Source organism: Phyllopteryx taeniolatus, chromosome 21 (assembly GCF_024500385.1).
Source record: "Phyllopteryx taeniolatus isolate TA_2022b chromosome 21, UOR_Ptae_1.2, whole genome shotgun sequence".
Classification (NCBI taxonomy): Eukaryota; Metazoa; Chordata; class Actinopteri; order Syngnathiformes; family Syngnathidae; genus Phyllopteryx; species Phyllopteryx taeniolatus.
The window spans coordinates 2,517,006-2,532,257 of NC_084522.1; the positions used below are offsets into that span (position 1 = coordinate 2,517,006).

The 15,252-nt window shown below is 48.8% G+C and overlaps 2 protein-coding genes across 2 annotated transcripts; one reads left to right on the forward strand and one right to left on the reverse strand.

The window, feature by feature from the left end:
- Positions 1 to 3,447: 3,447 nt before the first annotated feature.
- Positions 3,448 to 6,047, forward strand: hey1 (hes-related family bHLH transcription factor with YRPW motif 1). The gene is made up of 5 exons (XM_061759605.1): positions 3,448 to 3,633; positions 3,779 to 3,839; positions 3,966 to 4,049; positions 4,161 to 4,242; positions 4,404 to 6,047. The coding sequence occupies exons 1-5, from the start codon at positions 3,548 to 3,550 to the stop codon at positions 5,015 to 5,017; spliced, it is 927 nt and encodes a 308-aa protein (XP_061615589.1). The 5' UTR covers positions 3,448 to 3,547; the 3' UTR covers positions 5,018 to 6,047.
- A 956-nt stretch (positions 6,048 to 7,003) lies between these two features.
- stmn2b (stathmin 2b) lies at positions 7,004 to 15,022 on the reverse strand. Its single transcript, XM_061759263.1, has 5 exons — positions 14,113 to 15,022; positions 9,094 to 9,189; positions 8,737 to 8,909; positions 8,222 to 8,413; positions 7,004 to 7,823 (listed from the first exon to the last, which is right to left on the reverse strand). The coding sequence occupies exons 1-5, from the start codon at positions 14,129 to 14,131 to the stop codon at positions 7,764 to 7,766; spliced, it is 540 nt and encodes a 179-aa protein (XP_061615247.1). The 5' UTR covers positions 14,132 to 15,022; the 3' UTR covers positions 7,004 to 7,763.
- Positions 15,023 to 15,252: the final 230 nt, after the last annotated feature.

The window sequence follows — 15,252 nt, forward strand, 5'->3', positions numbered from 1 at the left end:
TTTAAAAATTTACTACAAAAGTGTCAATATTTTTAAACTATTGATAATTTTACAATATATTCACATTCAATTAAACCATTTAAAAGGACTTATTATGCTGATGTTTGGTCTATTATGACTATATTTGTTTTATATATTAATTTATTGTATGTACTTTTTACATTATAATTATTCATATTACATTAAAAGAGTAATTAAATAAGGAATGATAAGTTTCTTTCACTACTTTCATTTATTTAATTTTTTTTGCATTTCCCCTCGATAAAAGAAATAAATAAAACAATTTAAAAATGGCGTGCCCTAAATCTACTGACCACATGACAAAAAAATAAAAGTACAAATTGTGTACTAAATTTTCATTAAATGAGCTAAAATAATGAGAGGGGTCAGCATGTCAACTTGGAGACATCCTTTACTTCCTTCATACTAGCATGAATGTGTGTGTGTGTGTGTGTGTACGCACGTGCGTGTGTGTGTACAATGTGTGTTAATGTTAGGCCACCCGCAAACAACGCCAACAGGGGAACCGACAAGGGTGAACAATGACATTGTGTACGACCCCCACCCCCCCACCACCACCACCCCCCCCCGGCACGCAACCTTACGGAGGACAATACTAGTGACACACACGCGCGCGCGCGCAAGCAGAATTAGCCGCCACTTCCTCTCGCCGTCAGGGTTCCGCAACCGCAAGTTTGGGAAACAATAAGGAGCCTCCACGCATTGTTTGCGGCCGACGAACATCTGCCAGCAGACGCCGCCGCCTTAGCATTAGCACGTTAGCATCGGCGAGCCACTTGCGTTTTTGTAGGTGGACGACGAACATCGTGGGTCAAAATGGTCACGTTTTGCCCCTTTTGTTTATGTCAACGCTGAAAACGCTATCATCTTTTCTCGACGATTTTGTAGCAAATTGGACCAAACAAACACATTCATCGCGCTGGATTTTGTTTTCACAGGCATATTTATCCGCCCTGTCCAGCCTCTGATAATGCCTCCGAATGCAAAACATTTCCATATCGTGGTACGAGCCCGTTTCACACAGAGAATCCACAAAACTGCTTTTACTTTATACAGAAAAAGGTAGAAAAAGTGTGAGTTTTTATTTCTTAGTTGACTTTGACAAGGGATAGAGTGTGTGTGTGTGGTGGGGGGGGGGGGGTCTACAGAAAGACAACATGTGAAAAGAGGCGGTAAAATGCGTGAAAGGGGTTGTCGCCACTGTGAGCGGCTGCACAAAGTAAGTGTCGGACGTCGCGCTTCCTGTGGTGAAACTCCACAGGAAAACGGCAGCGGTCGCCAGTAAGACGGTTTAATTAGCGTTTGCCGTTTTTAACGTTTGGGCGACTTCCTGGACGTGGATCTGTCATCGGCGTCACTCGTCATGGGTCTCCGAGTCAAAGTCTGTTAGCGGGAAGTTCAAAGCAAAACAAACAAGTTGCGGAAAAACAACGTTGGAGAGTCAATCCAGTGAAGCCTGTTTATTACGTCCCAAAAATATGTTCCATAATACTAAAGTCTGCTAGCTTGATGCTAACATATCATGCAAAACACCATAGATGGGCTAAGGGAAACTAGCATACATGTTAAGGTAATTCTAAACTTCAGCCTGTTTTGTTAACAACGGATAGCTGTAAATAATCTGTTAAATCTGCGATATAACGGAACAACACTATACGTTCAAATCACATCAAGCATTATGACGCGCGTCGTAACAGGCTAAATTACGACACGACAACCTTTCACAATAAAAGCGCTTCACGTGTCACTGGTAGCCTTGAAACGGACAAACTGAAAGACAGCAAGATTAGATCCAGACGCCCAAGCGTCACCGAAACCGCCATTGTTTGGAGTGCAATTTGGGTTGGTGGCCTGATTTGCAGACAGGGGGTGGGGAGGGGCTTTGGGGGGGGGGGGCTTCACCTTCAAAGGGCGGCCCGACTAATCACAACATGTGATGAGACGGCCTGAACAAAGAGTGGAGGGGCAGAAAATAACAGCGTGGGAACTCTGGCTGAACTTGAAATACAACAAATGAGCTCAACGCAACTTCAAGCCGCCGCCCCTTCACCTCCACCGCACGCACACCTGTGTTTATTGTCACAAAGGATTCGAGTTGCATCAGGTCGCACGAGCGTGACATTTCGGGGGTTCGCGTTTTTGACGCTGTTGACAGCGGCCCGGGCAAGCGGTGTGAAAAATTCTGCCCCCGTTCAATTAGCAACATGAAATTTGGTAGGCCATGTTAAAAAAAGAGACGGGATGTCTGCCATTTTGATTTGAAGCGACCATTTTCGGATCGTTTTGGCCATTTTCAAGGGGTTCCTGTAATTGTTTGGAAATTCAGCGCCCGGCACCAGTTTCACTCCGTCGTGAAATTTGCCAGTCACGTGTATCGTGAATAGACTCACCAACATTTCTCAAGAAGCCATGCCCGAAAAGACAAGAAGTCCGCCATTTTGGTGAGAAACCCAAACTTCTAACGCCATTATATTGGGCTGTGCCTAATATTGTGGGTGTCCCACTGCACGGCTGTTGTCATTCCGCAGTATAAAAGGCCCCAAATAACATCACAATAAACATTTGTTTGATCATATTTCTTTTCATAGAACAAAATTGCCCCCACCTCGTGTGCGTACCTAATGAAGTGGCCAGAATGTGTGGATGCTTCCGTTCTTGCGTAATCTGCAGGAGACCCTTCTTGTATACAAACACTCCAATGGCGCTGTCAAACAACATGGCGTCATTGCGTTACATTGAGGAGGAGGCGGAGGGAGCTGCGGGGAGGGGGCGGGGACGCGGTGGCTGGATGTGTGTGTGTGTGTGTGCGTGTGTGTGTGTGTGTTGGGTTACGCGTTCACACGCTCGCTCGCAGACCGCCCGTCGCCCCGCCGACCAATTGCTCCATTCAGAGTAGACGGCCGCCGGCCTCTGATTGGTTATCAGTGCCGGTCGGGGGGAACTTTCCCACGGCCGAACGCGTGCTGACAGCCGGCCAACCACCGCCGCGGCCACCGGGACACGCACGCACGCACTAGGGGCTGGGGGTTGAGGGGGAGGGGGAGGGGGAGGGGCGTCAGTCATGGACCGAAAACCTGTCTGTCAAAATTTCGAGCACAGATTATATTGACTGAGTAACATCCTACAGGGGTAAAAAACAAACAAACAAACAACGGGAAATGAACAAGAGTCGGTCTGTTTATGTCATGCCGTCTACCCAATTGATTAGGTACACCTGCACATTACCCACGTGGTCTAATTCTAATCTGATTCGCTATCGATCCTTGGGACCTCACACGGAGAGTGAGACCTCTTCACTCTCCGCGCTCAGACCGCCCGTCAATCAAAGCGAGAGGCCGCACCCCGATTGGCCGCCTGCGGGCGGCGGGGTAGGGGGGAACCGCCCATCCGCTCCGTGCCGCCCCCCGCGCCTTCAAATGACACCGTGGGAACGCCGAGCGAGCCAGTCGCGCACGAGCTTCACGGTCACGCGGGCGCAGGATTACTGTTCGTCTCCCCACGACCGACTACGACGTCCGTGGACGCGATGAAGAGGAGCCACGACTTCAGCTCGTCCGAGAGCGAGCTGGACGAAGCCGTCGAGGTGGAGAAGGAGAGCGGGGACGAGGGCGGGTGCGTTCGTTTTACTGGCCTAGAAAGGCGTCGCGAGGAAGGTCGAATTCGGGTCCACTTGAATTCGAACTTGAAAATTACGATGGGACCTTCAGTGAGGAAAAAGTCGCTTCATAACGTCTGTATTTTTGTGATTATGATTTAGGAATATTCGCTCTCCTCCGAGCACTTCCAATCAGGTGCAGGCGAGGAAGAGGAGGCGAGGAGTAAGTCCAATTAGTCGTTTTGAAATGCTCTAATAATCATGTAAAAAAAAAATAATAATAATAATAATGATAATAATAATGCTTGGCAAGTCATTCAAATGTAATCTTTTTTTCTCTCGTTATTAGATCATTGAGAAACGTCGTCGCGACAGGATCAACAACAGCCTGAGTGAACTCCGCAGGCTGGTGCCGAGCGCCTTTGAGAAGCAGGTGTGTGCGTGTGCGTGCGTGCGTGTGTGTGTGTCAATCAATCGAGAGAGAGAGAGAGAGAGAGAGAGAGCGGATTTATTGATGAGCGTTTCGCTGGCACGCGCACTTCAGGGCTCGGCCAAGTTGGAGAAAGCCGAGATTTTGCAGATGACGGTGGACCACCTGAAGATGCTCCACGCCGCAGGGGGCAAAGGTAAACTTTGAAGTTGGCGTATTGACGAGTCAAAAAAGGAGAAAGTCTGACGCTTAAACGGGTCTGATGGCCCTGTTGGGTTGTAGTCTGCAGCCGAAGCGGTTTTGATTTTTGGGTCTTGTCTTGAATGTGGAGATTAATTGAAGCTCCTCCCCCTTCAGGCTTTTTCGACGCCCACGCGCTGGCCGTGGACTACCGCGGTCTCGGTTTCCGGGAGTGCCTGGCGGAAACGGCGCGCTACCTCAGCGTCATGGAAGGTCTGGACAACGCCGACCCCCTGAGGATCCGGCTGGTGTCGCACCTGAACAACTACGCCGGCCAGCGCGAGGCCAACTCGGGGCTCGGTCACCTGGGGGCGTGGGGTTCCGCCTTCGCCTCGCCGGCCGCCCACCTGCCCCGCCCGCTCCTCGTGGCCGGGTTGCCTCGCAGCGCTAGCGGCAGCCCTCCGTCGTCGTCGTCCTCTTCCGCTTCGTCATCGCCGTCCACTGAGACTCGCCCCCAAGGGAGACGGAGTGGCACCTCCGCCCCTTACTCGGAACAGTTGCCGCCCGGTGTGCGCGGCCCCCCTGCCGCCACCCCCGCGGGCACCGTCCTGCGCCCCGCTTTGGTTCCTTCATCTACAAACAAGCATCTCCTCTCAGCGTTCCCCTTCCCCTTCGGAGCCTTCCCGCTCATCTCCCCCGCCGCGGCTGCCGCCCTCTGCCCCCCGGCCCAGAAGGTGCCCACAGTGGGCAAACCCTACAGACCCTGGGGGATGGAGATTGGTGCTTTTTGACTGGCACAGAAAGACTTTCAATGAGCTGGACTCTTTAAGACTTACCTCCTATATTGTTTTTCTTTTGTCCGCGCTGCCCGGCACCCACCCGTGCCTGTCCCTGACCCCTCTCTACCCATCACCCGTCCTCTTAACTCGTCATCCGTACTCTCTACCCGTCACTCGTCCTCTCTACCTTTAACTGTCACAAAAAGACTCTCAATGAGCTGGACTCTTCAAGACTTTCTCTCTGTTTTTCTCTGCTAAAGACGTTCTAGATGGTTCTAGTGTTGTATAGAAGGCGCGCATACGGAGAGGTGCGCAACAAGAGTGATTGACTGCGTTGACTGAACTCCGTGCCTGCCCGCCCCCACTTTTCTTCTTCTTTTAAAGAACTTTCTCCATCACTCGTAAACCAATCAGAAATGACTTTTCCAGATGCTCAAGCGGTCGTCCGTCAAGTTCCCATGTGAGAAACCTGCCGTAAACAACCCCCCCCCCACCCCGTGCACCCAAAGGCCCTTTGTTTTGCCTTGAAACACCCCAGTGTTGGCGGGGTGAGGGTGACCCTCGCTTCTTTAGACAGCAGTTTATGGGGTGGAATAAGCCAAGCCAGGTGTTTTGTTCGACGGGGGACGCAAGCAGCAGAAGTGAAGCGACCGGTGGGGCGCACCCACCCTTGTCTAAATTCTGTTTGCATCACCTCCAGGTCCTCCTTCCTGTGAAGATATCAACTTCTCCCACTGCATATTGTGTGACTTTGTATATTTTAGAGCAATGTTTTAAACCGCGCACCCCCTTTCAAAAACCTTTCACGCTGTGCACCCACTTCAACAACCCCGATAGAGGTGGCGCACCCCTTCCGCCCTCTCACGGTCCTTTTTAAAAATGTCAACCAAAAAAAAAAAAAAAAAAAAACGATCACCACCACATTTTAAATCTCGCCTACCCTGTGGGGAGCATTGCCAGGGGTGCGCGCACCACAGTGTTAAAGTCAAGTTGTTGCTGTTCTCATGACAACCACCCTAAATAAACAAGCTCTGGTTAATGACCTGCAGCCTCATCTGCGTCTCTTTCACACTGCGCACCCTCTTCAACATCCCGATATAGGGCGCACCGTCGTTGTTGCCGCAAGGCCACCTCATGACAACTGTAATAAAAGCGCTCCCATATGAATCAATCAATGTGTGATGCGTGTACTAGTGTGTGTGTGTGTTGTTGTTGTTGTGTTTTTGGCAGACAGGAAGCCATTAACAAGGAGGGGATATCCTGGATAATAGCGGCCGTCCAAACACCCCCCAACCCCTCTTGCGCACCCCTTCACAACGAGTAGAGATGGGACCGGCCACTTGATTAGGTACACCATTCACACAATCATGACACTCAGTTTTGTTTACATTAATCCGCCACGATATCGCATATATATATATATATATATATATATAATATATATATTTTTTAATACTGTTTGGACAATATTTTTTGTATTATCCGTTGCTCTTACTCGCTCAATATGTTAAAATGTGTTTGCTTAACTGCGATAACTGCGGGGTGTTCTGGAACATCACCTCAGGTTTATTGTACTATTTTTTTCCCCCCCTGTATAAACAAGTGTCATCCAAACTACTTTATGAAAAACAGACCTTTAAACAAATACCTCTGCTAAAGTAAGCAACATTATTATATTTTTTTTTTCTTTACGTATTGTGACTGTTGATCGGCGATGGTTTGAAGTGCGAAATTATATCAATTACGATCGTTTTTGTCATATAATTACCCCTCGTTTTGAGCGCCTCCTTGAAAACTTGACCTTTGTCACCACCGTGTGGGTAAACGCGCTACTGCAACAAATTAAAATCGATTATAAACTTTTTTCATAGGGAAAATGCTAATCATTTTAAAAGTAATATGTAATCTTTATGGTATAATGTGGAAATAAATATACGTTAATGAACAGCTCATGATCCAAAGCATACCGAGTCTTGCAAATAAAGTGCAAAGAAATCATGATTTTCAATGAACCCCAAATCTTTATTAACCACAGCTTTCTTGACAAAGATGTACAGTAATGCAGAAAGAGAGAGCGAGAGAGGGTCTCACACACACACACACACACACACGAATGGAAAGAGTCACATGACACGGTACCAACCAATGGGGTTCAACCTCAGGCGTGGCTCCTCCCTGCTAAAAGCGAGTTACGAAGAGGGGGGAGGGGTTCGCAGGATTCCGGGTTTTGTTTTCTGCAGCGTTGCTAAATGCTAATTAGCTGTGTGCTATGCTAAACGCGTGAACAAGGAAGAGATCGGGATGCTATGCTATGTTAGCCTAGCATTAAATGCTAACGAGAAAGGGGGGCGAGAGGAGGGGTCCTTGCAAACTCACCACAAAAACACCTAAGCCACAAAACGACAACAAAAATAAAGATAATGAAAAATGTCGCACCGCAATCAATACTTTCTGTACTGTATATAAGAAAAAAAGAAGTATTTACACCACCGCTTTCCGTGACTTTCTGGCAATCAGATTCCTTTTTTTTCTTGTTTTTTGTTGTTGTTGTTGGGAAGAATGGCTGATTTATGTTTTCGTTATGATGAATGACCCCTCCAAAACCCTCCCATGTGTGCGTGCCACTGTCTCGGGATGTTGTATGGAAACGAGGAAGGAACGGTAGGGGTTCAGATGATGGCGTTTTCCATTAGGGTGGACAGTAGGACCCAGGGGAGGAGAAAGTGGTGGGGGGTGGCTGGGGGTTGTGGGGTCCTCCTCACGCTGTCACCTCTTCTCTCAACTCCTTGTTCCTGCGCACCTCCTGAGCGTGCCTCTCCTGCAAAAAAAAAAAAACACGCAAGTCAGCACATATTAGTCCAACCCGAAGCGATTTGGTTTCCCGTCCTCGCGTTCCTGTGTCAAAGTGAATTTATCTGTACCGAGGTCAAACTGTGGCCACAAAATATTTTCAGAGCCGTCATACTGTTGTCATACAGTAAAACTAATGTAGTACCTGGAAAAACAAACAAACAAACAAACACAATTTTCACATTGGAAATCATGCAAATGAGTTCCAAAGCCAAGCAGCCAAGACTGATGCACATAGCAGAAAGTGGCTTTAATAACTGGCCACTGTAGTGACTGATGCTCAATTTTGAGAACGTGTTCAATACGGAAGCGATGACTGCGGTGCGTTTGGCCAGATCGCGAGGCGGCCGCGCGTGCTCGGCTCACCCTCTCCTGCAGGCGCTCCATGAGGGCGCCGAGGTAGGCCTGCCGGTTCTCCTGGATCTGCTCCATCTTCAGCTGCAGCTTCTCCTCGGCCATGCGGCTGAAGTTGCTGTTCTCCTCCATGGCCTTGAGCAGCACGTCGCGCTCGTGCTCGCGCTTCTCCGCCAGCGCCCGCAGCACCTGCACCTCCTGGGACTGCCGCGCATCGCAAATAGGAACGATCAAAACAGGCCTGGCGACAAAGCGGCGGCGAGCTTTGTGAAACCGAAACATAAAACTGCTTCCAAACGTTTAGTGCAATAATGTTTTAAGTCCAAACATCTGTTAAATCAATCAAAAGCTCACAACGGCTGTGTTGCTGTTTCGCATTTTAATTGTATTTTTGTGTGAGCCTCATACTCAGGCCTCAGGGCCTTTTATCTTGTAAGTCTTATTGATCGTTGACTATCGATTATTTTGGATTTTTGGGCAGACTGAACAACAGGCTCAATGGAGGCAAAGGGAAGCTCTTTCCTTACTTTCCTGCGGTCCTCGGCGGCCTCCAGCTTCTTCTGGATGTCGTCCAGGGAGATGTCCCTCTTGGGGGGCGAGGTGACACAGTGGGCCGCGTCCGACACGGGCGACGTCGGCTTCAAGAGCACCTCGAAGGCCTGGCCTGAGGCGCGCTTGTTGATCGGCTTGATGTCCAGCTCTGGGCGAACGACACAGACGGACGGCTTCGATAGCTGTTCGCTGTAGTGACTGATGCATATCGCACTTGGATGGCTTCTCACTGCGGTGACTGACACTTAACGTTGACATCAGGACTCACGCGTATAGCGGACAAAATCTTTTCAATTGCCGCCCACTGCGGTGACCGATGCGCAACTGCTTACCTTCGAAGTCGCCCAGGGCGTTCTTGCGGCTTTCGGGGTACAGACAGGAGCAGATGAGCGAGAAGACGGAAATCTCCTTCATCTTCTCCTTGTAAGCTGTCGAGACCAAAACACGACGGACGGAATTTAATTAACCCACATTTCCCGCCACGGGAGCACTTTGATGTTGTTCATCATACGTCCCCTAAAAAAAAAGCTTGGGTGGCCATTTGTGTTTATCGGTGTCATTTTGACGCTGCCGCCGTCTTCCACCAGGGGCCTCCTTGATTTCACCTCATGATTTGCGCCTCTCTTTTTATTACTTTTGCCTCTCGGCTGTTCTGTAAATAGCAACTGTGAATTGGCTTATGCATAATTATGAAGCTATTTTTTTATGATTTAAAAAAAATTTTTTTTAAATCTTTGTTGACTTCAAAGAGGCCTTATTTGATCAGCTGAGACACTTCACCAGACACATGAGAGCTTTGCTGCACTGCCGAAACCAGCTCAGGAGTATTTGCCGGATTGTTGGAAAATATTTGCAGCGCCTCTGATTTACACTAAATCAGAAAACATTTGCATCCGACGCCAGCGCGTCTTGATTTACACAGAAAACGGCACTCGTGTTTATCATGACAGGCCACACAAAAAAAAAAAAAAAACCAAGACAGAACCTTTGCGAGGAAGCGCACAGGTAGTCAGCAATTTTGGTTTGAGGATTTTTGCCACATTCACGGGTCGCACCTGAACCAAATCCTTCTTGCGAATTCACCAGACCAAAATTGAATCATGACTTGGTGCAGGTGTACCTAATGAAGTGGCCAACGAGTGTGGAAAGCAGCGTCAGGGATCCTTTTTCCCATCATGGACCAATTTGGGTTTTCCTCCAAAGGCCATACGAACTCGTGTGAAAAACTACAATGAAAGAAATGTTTGATATTGCATATGTTAAGAATTTGTGGGTTAAGGGTTTTTGGTGGTCTTTAATAACAGTTCAGGTTTAACTTGTTTTCACAGTTGCACAGCGGGCCGGATTAAATGCACTCACGGGGCCGTAGGTTGCCAACCCCTGCGCTACGCAAGGTATGGAAAAAGTGAACCTGATACCTGAACCGATTCCTCCTTTTGAATTCACCTGACGGCCACCCCAAAAATCTTTATGACAGGACGTAGGAAATCATCTAAAACGCACAGGTCTGCGGCCATTTTGGTTTTTGGGTGCCATTTTTGGAGTATTTTGGCCTTTTCCAGTTGAACCTGAACCATCTCTCCCGAGGTTAAGTACCCGATGACCACGGAAATGGAAGCGGTCACGCCAGGCAGATCGCCAAGATTGTGGGCCCAAATTCGCCACGAAACGCAAAACCCTCGAAACTCGACTCCACAAGCTGCAATCCCGAGCGGATTTGCGATGTGTGCAGCAGGTCCCGCCCTGAGGAGCTCCACACATCACCTTCCATCATTTGTATTTGTCACGACGCCTTCGCCGGGCCGAGAAGCCTTCGCTCACGTTGCAGCAAAAGGGATTACATTTACGTTTGCATGGACTTCCTTCTCGCCGGAAGCAATCGGAACTGTCAGCTCCGCAAGCACTTCTCTCAAATGACCTCCCCCACTGAGCGCTCGGGCACACAGCGCTTAAGTGCGCGTTGCCTAATGACGCCGTGACAAGCCTGCAAAAGTGTGAAGTAATTGCAAGGTCCGCTAATTAGCGAAGGAAAGTGCTTCCACCTGAGGTCGATCCGTTAGGAGGCCTCGAGGGGTTTTGATGCGATCGGGGTCCCACTGGGGAGCTTTTTAATCCCTCGGAGGGAAGCAGGCACCCCTCGCCAGAGAACAAAAGCGAAATGTTGAGATTTGAATGAAGGCCCCCACCTGCAGGGCGCAGGCGATGCCAAAGTGCTAATATGGGCGATGGCGTCGCAGCGTACTGCGGAGCGGGTGCCAAAAAACACACAGTCAAAGTACACTCCCAAAACACAAAACGCTGACTACTTTCTTTTGGAGCAGTATCATTAACATAAGTTAATGTTTAGCTAACATTAACTTCATGTATATTTAACACGAACTCATTGCATAATGTGGTTTTGAAATTCTTCATGTCAGATTTTTGGGGATATTAAAATGAGTGCTCACTATCTGTCCTGGACTGGAATGTCCGTGGCTGGGCCACGCTTCCTGTTTCAATCCATCGCCTAAACCGAACAGCGCATCAATCTCTTCAAGCAGGAAGTCGCGATCGGTCCATCTACCGCTTGACGGACGGATTCCCCCTTCTGAGAGCTTCAAGTCTGCTCTGGTCCACCGTGGAATTAACTCAATACGAACGAGGCGGCGCTGTGGCAAATGATGGAGCGTGTATGGGTCACTTCAGAGGGCACCTTCTTTGCTTCTTTGCACTTTTGTCAAGGTCAGAGCTTTGTGGGGCCAAATTAGGAGCGGTTCATGTTTCATGGCAAATCGTCAAACCCGCCCTCTGAAAGCTCCCGATCTTGGCAAATCTTGTGTACCCGGTTGCATTTTGGTTGCCTTCTGGTAAATTCCCTTGCGAGTAGAAATCGCAAAAAAAAAAAAAAAAAAAAAAAAAACAGAAAAATGGCACCTTCAAACCAAAATGAAAAAAAAAAAAGCATTCCATCCCGTTGTGCGCGTCAATAAGAAAGTGAGTAGCGCCTTGTTAGCTTAGCCAGGACTTGTTGGACAAGAATGCGTTATCGGAGTGTTTTACGTGAAAGTTACGCGTAACGATCACTAACTGACGAGAAGTGGTGCGTTCTGACTTTCAGGAAATGAAATGTTAACTGCGTAAATGTTGCTAAAGTGTGAAGCCCCAACATACATTTGCTTCTTTATTGTGGTCCTTTGTTTATATTTGAAAAGAAAACATTTCTTAATCCCCTCTTGATATACTGTATTTGTTTTGGATTCATAACAGGGGTCATGTTTTGTTTCATTCAACCATTTATTTTAATGTATATCGAAGTTGAAATGACATTTTATATCAGCTTTATTTCAAATATTACAGTATGAGCGCACGTGGCCCGACCGACCTCGATGAAAATGGACCTTTGACTCATTGAAACGTTCATTTTGCGGCGCTTCGGGATTTGGATTTTCCTGTATTGATTTTGTCATGATGACCACGCGTGCGGGATTTCTTGTCACTCGGATGCCGTGTGGCGAGTAACCGGCGGTAACCAAAGTCGCCGTCTTTCTCCTCAGATGAATGCGCTGATGTCATCATCTCCTCCGCTCAGGCTGCCTTTTAAAGAGCAATAGTCATCCAAGCCGGCATCGATTAGTGCACCTCGCTGGCAAATGCACGGCTGCGACAAAAAGGACCAGAAGGGAATTAGGGGGTGGCTTGGGGGGGGGGGGGGGGGGGGGGGGGGGTTACGAGCCGGTGCTGCATGACCGCACCTAATCGAACATTGGGCAGGAAAAACCAGCTCTTCGGGGGAGATTGGCGCAGCGAATTCTCGCCTCCAATCTGTCGGGATGATGTCGGCAGTTCAAGTACAACGTGATGGCTGCTCCAAGAAGCGTCTGCCTATTTCCCCTTAGGCGACGTCTCATACACACACGCACCAACAGGCAGTTATCATCTGCCTCGTGCAACTGCCAACCAAGCCCGCGAGCGCAGACATCTCGCAGGAGAAAGTGGTAAGACAATATCAGAGAGAGCGAGGGAGAGGAACAAGGTCTACTTTCGTACCGTCGCACCATGTGGGAAGTGGTGCGGTGCGTATCGGGGTGATGGACGCACCGCTTTCTTGTCTCAAATCTGGAAGAGCGTTTCAAGGCGGTGCGCCGTTTATGAGTCAGATGGGCGCACTGCTTTCTAGTCTGCAATCTGTTGGGATGTTCGAGGGGGTGTGCAGCGTTTTCAAGTCTACAGTCCGTCGGAATGTCAACGGGAGATGGACGCACCGCTTCCTGTTCTACAGTCTAGCGAGAAACTCGGGATGTTGAAGGGGGTGCGCGGCTTTTTTAGGGAAAGTCGGCGCACCGCTTTACAGTAGAAGCGTCAGTTTAAAAAAAAATGAAGAGTGAAATGAAGACGAGGGGCCGGAAGCGCGCCCTTCCCTTCCCATTCTCGGCCTTCCGCACTCAGCCGAGACGTGCGGGGAGAATGGAGGGCGGCGGCAAATAAATATATAAAGGGCCAGGGACGCCGGCGCCCCTCTTCGCTGTCTGCCTGCGTGCACCCCCCCCCCCCCGTCCGTCAAGCGCCTCTTCAAGCAGAAAGCCAACGGGACCGGTCCAGACGCCGGCACTAAAACTCAAATTGATCACAGTGTTGCTAATGCTAAACGGACGAGGATCACGCCGTACAAAAGCCGAGGCCTGTGACACGCGCCATTGTATTCGATTTGGCACATTTCCGATGGATTTGATAGAATTTTTGCCAGTCGGCCGCAAAAATACGTCACCCTACCGCGCATCCGAGCGCGATAGAAATCACTCTCGGCAAAATCAAAAGCACAAACCGACATGAAAGGAGAACATTGGATATTAGAATGGCTGGGCGAAGCTGCTGGGCTCGGGGGGAGGAGGATGAGGAGGGTGGGGAGCGGAGGGTGCGGGGGGGACACGGCCGACGTTGGGTGGGGTCGCTGGCTCTGCATTATGCTGCGCCGCCGTGACTCAGGCGATACGGGGCAGGTGGCGCTGGTGCAACGCCCGAATAAAGGCAAAAAAAAAAAATATCTATAACCTTGCTTGATTTGTTTGATGAAGGTGTTAAATATGGGTCATCGCCTGACTCCTGCCTCGTACGGATTATGACGTGGATTCAGGAGGAGACAAAAAAAAAAAGGTGCTGCATGCAAATGATAAATCATGAGAAAACGCCTCAATACACAAATTTGGCTTATGTATGCGCAATACGTGCAGAGCCGCTCCCACTCGAGCGCTCCTCGGCATCCTTTTGTGCGATGGGTGTCGCCGCATCCCATCCCAGCATCCTCGCACGTGTACAGAATGCACATCATCGTAAGAATCAGAAAGGATGGCGATAATAAATCTCCAAAGGCTCACCAATTGCAGTCTTGGCCATGTCTGCGGTGCTGGGCGGAGGAGGATGCTGCCGGTCGTTCTCGGGGATGTGCGGGACTGCTGCTAAGGCACTGAGTCAGCAGAGAGAAAGGGGGGCTGCCAGTGCGCCTGCTGCTCCGTTATGAGCGGCAGGAAGCGGGTGGCGCGGGTGCCGCCCGGGCCTTCACAATAAAAGCCAGCACTTGCTGCGTGTTAGGTTGTCTGACGCAAGCCAAGCGTCAGGTACACTATATCCTGCATGCAGTTCTATTACTGCTATTTTTAACTTATACATATATTAGGGTTTTTTTTGGTAGTTTTGGATCCATGTGCCATTAAAAATACTAATATATGGTGTGGGCAGTCAGAAAATGAAACTAATTTATTCCCACCGGTCTCTTCTCTTTATTTCATAGCGTTTCTCTTGGCTGCACTGCTTCTGCTATGTGTACGTTGATTTGGTTGTCCAATCAGAGTTCAGCCTCTGTGTTGCCATGTCAATCTCATCTGCCCAGGGCAATTATTAGCATTTTTGGGGTGTCTTAAGGACATTTCTGGTCAGCCCTGTGTCGGTAAAAACTTCTAAAATGGATTATATTGGACCTGATTGGGCACCATTTTGATTGATTTCAAATTTCTGAGTGGCGAAGGCTCTGGAAAAAAGCTCTAAATAGGCCAAAACGGACTTGATTGGGGACCATATTGTATGTCTCCCACTTTTTAAGGGGCCAAAAGTCATGGGGCAAATGAACAATCGTAAATAAAAGTTACTTGTTTGCAAATTCCTTAGCAGTCAATTACAACCATGATGTCTGGATGCATACACGTCACCAGCGCTGAATATGCTCTGCCAGACGTCGACTGCGACTGTCTTCAGTTTCTGCTTGTTGTTGCTCGGGGCACCTTCCCTTCAGTTTTGTCTTCCGCAAGTGAAATGCATGCTCAGTCGGATTCAGGTCAGGTGATGGTCATTTTCCATCTGCGCCGTCCAATGAGCTTTGGACCATTTTGGCTTCCCATCCTCCTTTTGAGAACCTAAATTAAACAACAGTGTCGGTGATGCAAAAGTCCAAATTATGGCCACAATGTGTGCTGCTATGAGTTTTACACAATTGGGTATCATAAGAAATGTATTTAATACCT

What these genes read in the sequence shown, in the direction of transcription:
- hey1 (XM_061759605.1), top strand. Translation starts at nt 3,548, where the DNA reads ATGAAGAGGAGCCACGACTTCAGCTCGTCCGAGAGCGAGCTGGACGAA. An exon ending in CGAGGAAGAGGAGGCGAGGA is followed by an intron (nt 3,840 to 3,965) that starts GTAAGTCCAATT and finishes TCTCGTTATTAG; the next exon opens with ATCATTGAGAAACGTCGTCG. An exon ending in CGAGCGCCTTTGAGAAGCAG is followed by an intron (nt 4,050 to 4,160) that starts GTGTGTGCGTGT and finishes CGCGCACTTCAG; the next exon opens with GGCTCGGCCAAGTTGGAGAA.
- stmn2b (XM_061759263.1), bottom strand. An exon ending in CGCCCTGGGCGACTTCGAAG is followed by an intron (nt 8,910 to 9,093) that starts GTAAGCAGTTGC and finishes TCGTTCGCCCAG; the next exon opens with AGCTGGACATCAAGCCGATC. An exon ending in CCGCCGAGGACCGCAGGAAA is followed by an intron (nt 8,414 to 8,736) that starts GTAAGGAAAGAG and finishes GATGCGCGGCAG; the next exon opens with TCCCAGGAGGTGCAGGTGCT.